This window comes from Manis pentadactyla, chromosome 2, assembly GCF_030020395.1.
Source record: "Manis pentadactyla isolate mManPen7 chromosome 2, mManPen7.hap1, whole genome shotgun sequence".
Taxonomy (NCBI): Eukaryota; Metazoa; Chordata; class Mammalia; order Pholidota; family Manidae; genus Manis; species Manis pentadactyla.
In genome coordinates this window covers 6,929,772-6,942,062 of record NC_080020.1, presented here as the reverse complement: position 1 = coordinate 6,942,062, position 12,291 = coordinate 6,929,772, and the positions used below count along the sequence as shown (strand labels likewise).

At 44.1% G+C, this 12,291-nt stretch overlaps 1 protein-coding gene across 1 annotated transcript in view; it reads left to right on the top strand.

Moving 5' to 3' along the window:
- LOC130680612 (relaxin receptor 2-like) overlaps window positions 1-11,981 on the top strand; it is a 33,832-nt gene extending 21,851 nt beyond the window's left edge. The window contains 5 exon segments of the mRNA XM_057491499.1: window positions 541-612; window positions 3,051-3,280; window positions 4,109-4,519; window positions 7,451-7,669; window positions 11,722-11,981. Coding sequence (XP_057347482.1) covers window positions 541-612; window positions 3,051-3,280; window positions 4,109-4,519; window positions 7,451-7,669; window positions 11,722-11,981 — 1,192 coding nt within the window.
- The last annotated feature ends 310 nt before the right edge of the window (window positions 11,982-12,291 follow it).

The window sequence follows — 12,291 nt, the reverse complement described above, 5'->3', positions numbered from 1 at the left end:
GAGCGACTGATGGGGCCTGCAGGAGTGAGAGGAATTACCCTTCCCACTGTTGTCTTCAGAACAATTCTCCTGAATTGAAGTTCCTCATACCGCTTCCCTGGTGTTCCCTCTAAAGACACACAGGCCTGTCATGAAATTATAATGTGATTAAATCCAGACTCTCACAAAACTTGCTTCAGTGATATTCTTAGGTTGGAAATATGAGCTCCTGTCTGAGACCCTAAATGCACACGGTTTATAAAATGAAACCACAGGACCAGTTTCATAATCACACAAATCACCTCTGCCATGTTTAAATTAAGTGAACCAGTCCGTTGTATTAGAATGTCATTCTGCACAGCAAGGGACACATCAGCTTCGACCTACAGGAGGCATAAAGAGAAATGGCAATTTTCTAAGAGACTACCTGTAAAATTTTTGAATCCCGATATGAATTGGTAACATGAGATTTTTAAGCATGGCATTTTGGATATGAGAAAGAATGTAATTGCTAAAAAGTTCAGCCCTAAAAACATGCAACCTATTGTGCATATTTTCCAGAGACCTGGAAAGGATAGAGATTCCAAATATAAATACACAAATGTTTCAGCCCATGAAGAATCTTTCTCACATGTATGTATGCATGAAAAAATGGAGAAGAAAGTATGATGCAATGTTACCTGTGTTTTAGTGTAAACTGTCTAATGTATCACTACAATGTGTTTTATGCAAGAAAAGTCTTTTTATTGAGAACTTTTAAATTTTGTCACCTTTAGACCCTGTTCAAATAGAGTTCAATATTATGATGTGCCGACACAAATGACACTTCTCTCTGGAAACACGCTTTTTATCCAATTGAGCCCCACTAAGAGATCAGGGTACCAGAGTGCCACATATTACACGAGATGAAGTCACTGGCTAAATGGTACTCAGGAGACCTGGAATCATTAATTCACCTCACATGAGTGAGCAGTCGGCTGCTCTATGGTTTGAGTCCCCAGGAAGAAAGGTGCTATAATAAATTCCAGGTGTTACTAAGTGCACTGCAAAATTGAGGTAATTAATCTTTATCGTAGTTTTTGATAAGTCACTTTACTAGATTTGGCTAAAGTGCACTATGGAAGTTGTGTTAATATATGTGCTTATGACATGATCATTTCTTTATCAACTGCGTAATCTATGTGTTCGTAATCTCAAAACTTAACCCTTGTTATCCACAACAATAGGGAGGATTCCGATCTAAGATTACAAGTTGGGTGCAGCCAGTGGATGAAATGGTTGGTGTGAAGGTGCTCTTTTGGGAGAACATTTTGTTTATATCTGTGCAGCAGGTGGATTGCTACAAGACAAGCATTTGATGTACACTACATGGTTTTCACCATATCTCTTTCTGTGGCACCAGCAGATAAATAGTTAATGAAGGTGTCATGTCCTTGTTGCACTCAGAATGTGAGGTCGTTTTAAAATAGAGAAATGCAGCCTCTTCAGAATTTGATGGAGAAGCTACTGCTTTAACATGTGAACTTGAGGCTGAGGTCAAGAAGGACCAATGATTGGCAGAAAATGTGTCAGTTGGTTACACCTGCCAACCAGCGCCATAGCCACAGTGGGAGGAGAGGTTGTGTCTCTGAGAGATGCTGGCTGGCTCTCTCTGAACATAGTGGACACAGTGGAACCCTGAAAGAACCAGGAGGCTCCAGGGAAGAGGAAAGCAAGAGAATTACATGTCAAATGCATTTAATTGCACAAATGATAACAGGACTCTAGACAGGAAGTTACTTAAGGTCAGGGATGTCTCCTGGTTCTCTACCTGACATGCCCAGAACCAAATTACCCATCATTCCTTTGTCCACCTAAGTATTTGCTGAGTACTAAGGACTTCCCAGGGGTCAGGCTCTCTGCTGGGTCTGAGAACACGGGGCTGAACAGGAGACACGAGTGGCTGCCCCACGGAGCTGCCATTCAGAGTAAAGAAGTCAGTGCTCAAAAAGTTCATAAATTCTGTGAGGAAAAGTAAAGCAAGATGAAGGGGTGTCAGAGAGACATGACATTGGAGCTGACCTGGAGGGAGGGAGGAGGCAGCCCTGCCCATATCTGGGGGAAAAACCTTCCAGGCAGAAGGAGCAGCCCAAGAGCTGCCCTGGGCAGGGGATGAGCCTGGCCTGCTTGAGAATTAGACGGTCAGCGTGTCTGGGTGGAGAGAGTGAGGAAGGGAGGCAGTGAGGCATCAGGGGCCAGTCCTGCCGGGGCCAGATAAAGCTTTGTCTAACTTGCTGGTCCAGAAACTGAATGGGGAGATGACAGAAAAAAAGGCTGAGAGAAATGAACTCGAAAACGTGGCGAAAACAAATTCATAGAATGAGTCTTATGGGAGAAAATCCTAAACACAGATATTTGGGGACTATCAATAAACCAAACGACCTCCCCAGTTCAGACACCTCGAGATTGCGCACACCTAGGTCATAAATACAGTGATCACACGTAAACCTGCCTTTCCTCTAGGCATTATTTTAAGTCCTTCCAGGCCCTGATCAGAAATCTGTGTTTAAGGCCGCTGCGTCTCCTCCCAGCTCCATGAGACTGAATTTTCCTAGTGGCAGAGACCCTCCCTTCCTGCCCATGTCAGGGAAAAGGAGGCCAGCTTAAGTGAGTCTATTTAAAACTAAGTGCAATGCAGGAATGCTCCTAATGAGTTACTCTGGGTCCCTTACACCCCAAACACAAGCGCCTGACTGTTGGTAAAGATCAATTTAGCAACGGCAATCTCCTTTTTATAAAACCCTAGAGAAGAGTCCAATATGATGTGGGGGAAAAAACAGGATCCCAGACACTTCCAATCTCATGTCCTCCCCTGACTCGTCTCCGACAAGACACAGAATTCATTTGTCTTTTTGGTTCTCCATCTTTAAAATGAGAACATTACCCAGGGTAGAGTAATATTGAATAAAGAGCTCTACAGTTACATTATCACTACTAAACAAACACAAACAGACCTAGTGAAGTCCTGGGATTGCAGCTGCTCATTGTGTCATTGCATGTAAAGTGACTCTTTTTTTTCCCTTTGACTTTAATTATTTTAAAAACTTTCAATACTGCTCCTATGCTCCCCATGTCCGAATATGTATGCCCTTGACTGACGGCATTTCTTCATTTGAAGACCTCTTGGCCAACAATATCCTCAGAATATTTGTCTGGGTTATAGCTTTCATAACCTGCCTCGGAAATCTTTTTGTCATTGGCATGAGATCTATCATTAAAGCCGAAAATACGACTCACGCTATGTCCATCAAAATCCTTTGCTGTAAGTATGTTTTCTATCTTCTGTGAGCTGTGACTAGACATATATTAGCCTTCAGCAATGGCATTTAATATGAATTACATATGCCGGGCCATTCATTTTTCTAAGTATGAAGGCACTGTTCCCTTTTGATCTGCTCTGTTCTAGATTGCATAGGTTTGCAGTGATCGAGCACGCACCCCTGGCAGTTATGTCTTAGAAATGGGGTCACGAGGAACTGAAGAGTCAAGGATAGATGTAGAGGACAGGTCGTGGGTCATAAAACTAAGCTTTGTTTAACCTTCAATTATAATAGCACCATGCTCCTCAAGCCCAGAAAATGTTTCCCTTGATTAACTGTGTAATACGTATTTAATTCTCCAGAGTCAAGTAGGTGAGCAAGAGCACGGAGACTTCGGTGGACAGCACGGCCAGGAACCCCATGAGGCGGCACTGAAAGCTCTCCTTTAAAAACTAACTCCCCTCACAAAATCACACCCCCGCCACCACCACTGTTCTTTTAAATGATCAAAGATCCGAGGTGGTACTTTAAAAACATTACAGCTTTTGGTACCTAGAATTATCATGTATATAAATGTTGAATCACTGTGTTGTACACCTGAAACTAATGTAATGTAATACTGTGTGTCAACTACCCTTCAATAAAAAATAATTATCTAAAAAAACAAAAACAAACAAAAAAAAACATTACAGCTTTTGAAGTCCGTTGCTTTCCAGGTAGTGTTGTAGGTGTTTATGTACGTCTATTTAATACAGGATGAAAGATGTAGATCTAGGTGGGAGCACCAGAGATGCGGAGCACCCACACACTCTGTACTGGTCCCCCAACAGGTGCGGACTGCCTGATGGGCGTCTATCTGTTCTTCATTGGCTTTTCCGATCTGAAATACCGCGGGCAGTATCAGAAGTACGCGCTGCTGTGGGTGGAGAGCTTGCAGTGCCGCCTCATGGGGTTCCTGGCCGTGCTGTCCACCGAAGTCTCCGTGCTCTTGCTCACCTACTTGACTCTGGAGAAGTTCCTGGCCGTTGTCTTTCCCTACAGTAACCTTCGTCCTGGAAAACGGCAGACCTCGGTCATCCTCTTGGGCATCTGGATCGTGGGGTTTTTAATAGCGGTGATTCCCTTTTGGAATGAGGATTATTTTGGAAAGTTTTATGGAAAAAATGGAGTCTGTTTCCCCCTTTATTATGACCAAACAGAAGACGTCGGAAGCAAAGGATATTCTCTGGGCATTTTCCTAGGTAAATTACATTTTTTCATTTCCTGGACAAATGTAACTGCGGTAGAAATGCCATCAAGTTCAGCAAAGGCGTGTTTGTCCATCTCAGGAAGTAAGTGAATATACCCAAGACTGTGTGCGTTCCTAAAGAAAAGTTCTTGCTGCATATCTATGGAAATGTTTATTAAACTTGCTATTATATAGATTCAGTAGGGGAAACAAAAACACTGTCAGGATCTCTGGCTGATCTTGCATTATCTCTAAGACCCTTTGCTTTTCACGTAGTGACTATGAGCTGAAGGAATTCTATTTCAGCGCCTTGTCCTATAACCCTACCAAGTTATTTGAACTCATATTTTGTTTTACAACCTAGAATGAATTAGATAAAAAATATAATAAAATTCTGGAAACTCATTAGCAGGGGATTATCTATATGAAATACCAAGGTTTATTATCTTGGTGAGTGTAGTTCTGAAATCAGCAATGTAAGGGTGACCAAGGTTCTTAATTTCTCCTAATTATTTAGAAAAGAAGCCCCCACCTTCTCTGTAACAGATGAATGAGAAGATCAAGCATTTAATGTTGAAAAAAAAACACATTTCTCATTTTCCAACAGGTATCTCTCCTGCTTCAAGTTAAGACCATTCTCATGTCCTCTGTTTCTTAGCATTTCAATTCCCCTCAGCTAAGTGGTCAATACGCTTTATAACCCTTTCTTTTTAATCAAATATTTTACATCAAAATATGCCTGTCTTCTATTTCTTCCAGTCTCTACCTACTGCTATTACCTTCCTTAAAAACCTGACTATCTCAGCCTGGAATTATTACATGAGCTCTTATTGGTCTTTTAGCCTCTGGGGGCCTTCTTTCTCTTTATCTGCTCACCACCTGGGTGCCAAAAAGACTGGGTGCCTCTGCTCAGAGACCTTCCATGACTCCCTGCTACTGCAAGATCAAGTTTAAACTAATCACAGAATGGTCCTAAGCACTGTCCCCATCTCTTCTCCGGTGATTCCTTCCCCTCCCTCTCTGAAAAATACACATTTTGGTGCCATTTTGATAATACTCTTCACATACCACCCCGTTTTGTAGTTATTTTTCAGAGATATGTTATGCCAGGATACGGTAAGCTGGTCCCAGCATTGGTGCACGCCAGACAGACATTCACAGACACACACGCACGCTCCTTTACATTCACTGATTCAACAAGGATTTAATGAGCACTTACTGTAGGCCAGGCACTCCCTTGAGGACTGGACATACAACAGATAGGCCCTCACAGACCTACAGCCGGAAAGGAGGATGAAGACAAGTCAACATCCTTCCGTCACAGGCTGACAAAGCCACGAAGGAGGAGAGTAGGACGTTCTAGGAGCCCCAGATCGCAGGGCCCGACAGGCTTCCCAAGAGAAATGAATCCCAAGTGAAGCCTGAAGGGTGAGGAGGCACTAGCCAAGTGACGTCCTTTCCAGGAAAAGGCACTGGATCTCAAGGCCCAAAGCCAAGGAGCAGGCCCAGATGAATGGCGAAGGAAGCTGGATGCAGCTGGATCTCAGGGGCAGGGAGGAGGCTAAGAGGTGATATGCTCCAGACAAAGAGCTACAGCACGCAAACACACACGTGCACACACACGTGCACACACGCGCCCATGCACCCCCGTGCACACACATCCTCATCTCTATACCCACGGCTCACCGGGATGATGACTCCTGGAGCCCTTTTTTCTGCTTGAAGAACATAAGAAAACACAGTTTTAAATTATTTGTTTGAGAATAGAATTAGATGTAGAGAAAAACTGCGAGGACAGTACAGTTTCCATACGCCCCACCCCCAGGCTCCTCGGCTGTTCCTACATTCCCGTGGGGTTTTCAGAACACACTTTTGAGCCTTTCTGTAAGTCTGTTTTCACAATTTGTCCCAGAGGGTTCTCGTTAACAGTTATTTTTATTTATTAATTAAAACTTCCTGACAAGAGGCCTAAGATACACCAATTTCATAAACTTCTATAGTGTGACTTTACTATGAGAGTCTGTGGAATATGAAGGTTTTGGATAAAAACAACAGACCACTGTGAATCTATAGAATTTTCCCTGAAATTTTGCTGGTCTTCCACAGAGTCTAGATTCAGATGAACATTTTTTTAAAACAACTTTGAAAGTATGTGCCAGTTCTATGCTCACAATGAAGAATTATATGACCCCTCCTGGGATTTTTTTATTATAGTAGGAATATAACAAAGAGACTAAGAGGTCAGCATAATAGGATAGTGATGTTAAGTGAGAGACTTCTGAACATATTTGACCCTGAAGAAGTCATATAGTTAAATTTAAAAGGTTTTTTTTCTTGTCTTTTTTTCTAAAACATGTCTAACAGGTTCTGATAGTTTAAGTTACAGTAAGCAATCTGAAGAAAAACAATAATGTATTTTTGTTTTATGTAGTACTTTTATTTAAGACCAAAAAACATAAATACTGTTTCTGGGCTATTATCTTCTTGATATTCCAAGATCATCTTATTCATATTTGTAAGATAAAGGAATGGGGTCATATTTATTATATATATATATATATATATATATATATATGATCACAGTAATCCCTTAAGGTTTGAATTTGCAGAGAGCTAAAAACATAAATAGCTTTTTCCTGTTTCAATAAAGTTAAAATTTACCTCATGATATACCTGGCTCTGAATCTCAGAGGTCTATATAATTCTTTGTAGAAGGTTTTTGTATTTGGGGTGTCTTTTTGATCCGGCAAGCTCAATTCCTTTTGCTTTCCCAGCACAGAGCCTTGGATTTAGGGTTTAAGCTGATTACCACTGGGCTTCTACAAAAGAATGCTCCTTGGAAATACAGCATAAGAGGCACCATATTGAACACCTAAGTAATACAGTGTTTTTCCTGTTGACTTATACACCTGAGATGTTAAAAGGTGTGAACTTTTCCCAACAGGTGTGAACTTGCTGGCTTTTCTCATCATCGTCTTTTCCTATACTATCATGTTCTGTTCCATTCAAAAAACTGCCTTGCAAACTTCGGAAGTGAAGAATCACATTGGAAGAGAGGTGGCCATTGCAAATCGCTTCTTTTTTATAGTGTTCTCTGATGCCATCTGCTGGATTCCGGTATTTGTCATTAAAGTTCTTTCCCTCTTCCGAGTGGAAATACCAGGTCAGTCCCTTCGGTTATTCCCCAGCACATTGTGCCTTCTTATGCTCTTTGTTTGGCAAGGTCAAAATACAATGACTTACCCATAGTAAATGCTCCATAAATACGTACAACTTCAGTACAAACAGTTATTTCCCTCAATGCTTTACAATCAGTATTCTAAGATACCAACTGGGTAGGGGTGCAATTCAGACAAGAATAACAAAAAACAGGAGCTAGAAAAAAACTAACTATTAGTGTCTTGCTCCTACCTGAGACATATAGTGGTTCTTGACCAACAGTACATGTAAAATATCAAAATAAACATGCGCAGGTTCTACCTGAGCTTCTTAGTTTAACCTCCAGGGACAAAGGGCTACACATGGGTGTTGCGGAAAACTTGCCTAGGTGACCCTGAGGCACACATACACCTCTGGGTAGGAACCACCAGTCTGCGTCTGGCCCTAGCCCTGTGGATGTCACACTGGGCTCCACTCTGTGGAGTGCTAGATGTTTGCAAACCCTCACACTAGTTAGAAATTTATCAGGTCCCCTTTTCTGGGAACTGGAAGTCATAGCCATCTAGGGGCCACCCAGAGCTCTTGGCTGCCTTCCTGTGAACCAGAGTTTGAGATCATCTTCAACTCATTGTTTCAGGCTATTGCAAATATCCTTGGAGAGTTCAACCAGAGCAGAAATTCTGTCTTATTTATCTCGCTACCCCAGCATCAAGCATGCAGTTGACATGTCGGAATCCCTTATAAAAGAATGGTGAACTTACAAGTAACAGCTGTGACAATTTATGCCCCTCTGGCTTGTACACAAAGTCATGAGAGGCCTTGTCAAACGCCTCACTGCAAAATGACACACAGCATCCCCTTAACCTATCAGCTCAGTCTCATAACAAGGCAGAGAAGGCCCTAGAGCCACGGACGACTTAGAAGTGGAGATCCAGCAGGTTGATCAGGGTCAGCTACCCCAAAGCCCTTGCTGGGTGGCGGGAGCAGAGGCCGTGAGAACGTGTGCGAGGTCCCTGATCCCTGAAGAGCAGAGCTAATTAAGTGTCCCTGTCGCAGATGGGGCACCTCGTGGACAGCCCCCAGTCTACTGCAGCTTCCCGGACACCTCAGCTTCTGCAGCCTACACTGCAAACTCAACAGGGCCAAGACGTCCTTTGGCCTCCATTCCTCATGCAGTGAAGTCCAAATGCTGGGATTGGCACTAAAATATTTCTCACCTCCCACCCCACCCTCGTATAGTCTATGATCCAGGCCCGTCAGAATGATTGGCCTTTTTCCATCTGCCTTTTCTTGATGTCCTGCCCTTGCTGAAGCTGTTGCCTCCAGCTGGATGGTACTTTCAACCAGTAAACAGCCTCCTAAACACCCCTTCTCACTCCTCAAGGTTCACCCCAAATACTCCCCCTTCCGGACCTCTCTCCACCCCTCTCCCATTCAGTCCTGTTGCTTAAATGTCAGCTGTATCCTGTTCGCATTTTACTTACTAGCTTCATTTGAACTGCCTCAGATCAGTAGCGCTTCCTAAGTGTATTCATTGCCCCCTTCAGACTATAAGCTTCGGGAGAGGAGGGACCACGTCTGGTTTGTCTTTCCACATAATGTTATTGAATATATGCTTTTTCAGGTAAAGATGCTGAGCTGGTCCGAGAGTGGTAGACAGGGGTAGTGGGGTGTCATCCTCCCTGGCTCCTCTTTCTACACCTTTCGGTGCCCTTCTCCACCCCAGAACTGGCTGTGGAGGAGGCAGCCCGTGTGGTGGGAGAAGGACCAGGGGAGGCAGGAGTCCTGGGTTCCTGTCCTGACCTTGCCACTGAGGGAAATTAGGGCCTCACCTCATCTCATCCAGGCTGTTCCCAGACGGTCTCTGAGATGCCTTCCAGTTTTAATGTTCTTTGAATCTGTTAACTCTGTAAAGGTTTTTCTCCCTGTGCTCATCTTCTGGGGCTGTCATAACAAACACCGTAGGCTTACATGGCAGAAATGCATTTCTCGCACCAGGATAAGGAGTCGGCAGATTCCTGTGGGGGCCTCTCTCCTTGGCTTCTCCTCAGTGTAGCTGCCTTCTCACGGGGTCCTCATGGGGTCCCCCCTCTGGTGCACATACTCATAGTGTCTCTGTGTGTATCCAAGACTTCCATTCTTATAGGGACACCCATCAGATTGGAGTGAGGCCCTTCCTAATGGACTCAACTTAAAATTTTGAAGGCCCAGCCTCCAAATATAATCACACTCTGAGGTGCTGGGAGGGTAGGATTTCAACTATGAACTTGGGGGAACGCTACTCAGCCCACAACATTCTCTGATTTAGAATCAGGAGATGACAGGTGATCAAGGGTATCTGATTGCAGCAAGAGCAGTCATCATCCTCAGGGAGACTAAGACATTTCAGATCATGGTGGGGAACTGGAATCAGAAAAAATGTCTTGTGAAAACATTATCGGACCACACTGCTGTTCCCTACGTTTATAGTGCGTACTTTGAGGTTTGTTTTGAACACCTCAGTGCACCTAGAAATCTTCATCACATCTGCCTGAGCCCCTTCTTCTTTGCCTGGCTTCCCACAGTGTTGCCAGAAATGCACCCACTGTCCTAAGCCCATCCTGGTCCCCACCAAGAACTCTGGTGGAGACTTCATGTCACTGACAGCAGTGTGGTCAGCCCAAAAAGATAAGCCAGCATTAACCCTGCCATCTCAGGGGAGTCCTGAGAGTGTCCCCCTGACACTGAGTGGGAAGTCTCTTTACGGAGCCAGCTCCTTGGAGTACCCAACAGGCAAATAGCAACTTACCCTGTTTTTTTTTCAGTCATGAACTGTGCCTAGTTTCTCCTTTTTTTAAATTAAAGTTAAATAATATAGTAATATGAAACTTTAATAAGTCTAAGATATGCCAAATGTAGATCTTTTTCTTCCCTATTTATTCCAGTTAAAAATAAATAAATAGGGACAATAAAGAGAAGATTGGTTGGGAAGAAAGGGGGGTAGACATAGAGAAAGAGACAGAGGACAGGTCAGGTGAACAGTCAGAGAAGAATCAGAAAAAAGGAGAAAACCAGAAAGGTTGGAAGGAAGGAAGAGGGCAAAGAGGAACAAGTCACAGTGTTTGCAGGGTAAGAAAATTACAGGGGGGCCGACAGAGAGTGAGAGGCATAGTACCTCTGGTCTCACCATCCAGCTTCTATCTGGAGCTCTTTGAAAAGGGGGAGGAGGCCTCCTACTGGGGGTGGGAGTGGAGACTCAGCCTCAGGCACTGATGCTGAAGAGGGACGTCAGCAGAGCTGACACTGGCCCAGGCCCCTGACATCCATCCAGTAAGTTACGGGGACCCCCTTTCACACAGAAGGCAGGGGAGGTCTAGGGAGCTGAGACACTTTGCCCACAGTGACATAGCTAAGAGGCGTCTTAGCTGCACGTAACAGGGAAATCCACTTCCTCCTAACCAAGCAAAGGATGTATTCGGAAGGTACGGCATCATCCCAGATTTTATCCTCACAAAGAACATTTTGTGGCATCTTTCCCTTAATATTCTTTTAGCATTTGTGAGGCTCTACACAAAAGGACTTCCTTGAGTTTGGAGATGTCTTCCTTTCTGCCCTTCAAACTGTCAGAGTCCTGTCTGCCCAGAACCCCTGGAATATGAGGGGGGCAAGAAGGCCTTCAGGGCTGCAGTTAAGATCAAGGTCAGATCTGACCTATCACAGCAGTTTCCTGAACACTGTTCCACTGGTAAAGAATGATTCCCTCATTTTCTTATTTTTTATAGGAAAGGCAATAAAAACAAAAATACCACTACATAAAAAATTAAAGTTTGTGAAATGCATTCACACACTTCCTTTCTGTTGGCCTCACAACACCCATGAAGTGGTTACTGACATTCAGAGATGTCAAATGGCAGGACCTTGAATTCATAGCTCCCATAAATATTCAACAAGGTGAGAGAAAACATAAAGGAACTGGGCAGCCTTCTGGAAAACACCCCTGACTACACAAGGTGGCGCGCACTTTGTGTCTCTTTAAAATGCCGCCTTCTGCTTTCCACGCTCTGCTTCCTTCTCCAGGCCCAGTCACTTCCTGGGTGGTGGTTTTCTTCCTGCCGGTCAGCAGTGCCTTGAACCCCATCCTCTACACACTCACAACCAGCTTCTTCCAGGACAAGTTTAAACAGCTGCTGCACAAACACCGAAGGGAATCGGTTTTCAAAACTAAAAACAAGAGTGTATCCACGTCCATTGTGTGGACAGATGATTCCTCTTCGCTTAAACTTGGGGTTCTGAACAAAATAGCCCTTGGCGATAGTATGGGGAAACCAATTTCCTAGTAACGGTTTTGGCTCCCTGGACATTGGGGGACCACCTATAAAGAAGTACAGCCCTTGGGCAGGGACATCTGCAAAGCCTTTCAGCTCTACCAACGGCCGAGCTTCCTGCAAGGAGGGCGCAACCGAATGCCCGCTGGCACTGCGTTCCCGCGGCAGCTTCACTACTTACAAGCTGTGCTAAGAACCGTGCCTGAGGGTTCTTCTCACCCTGCATCCTTGAAATGCACTAGCAAATCCACTAACAGGAGGCCGTTGTGCCGCTGGTCTCTAGCTAGTCAGCACTGCCAGCCTACCAGGGAATGCCCGCATG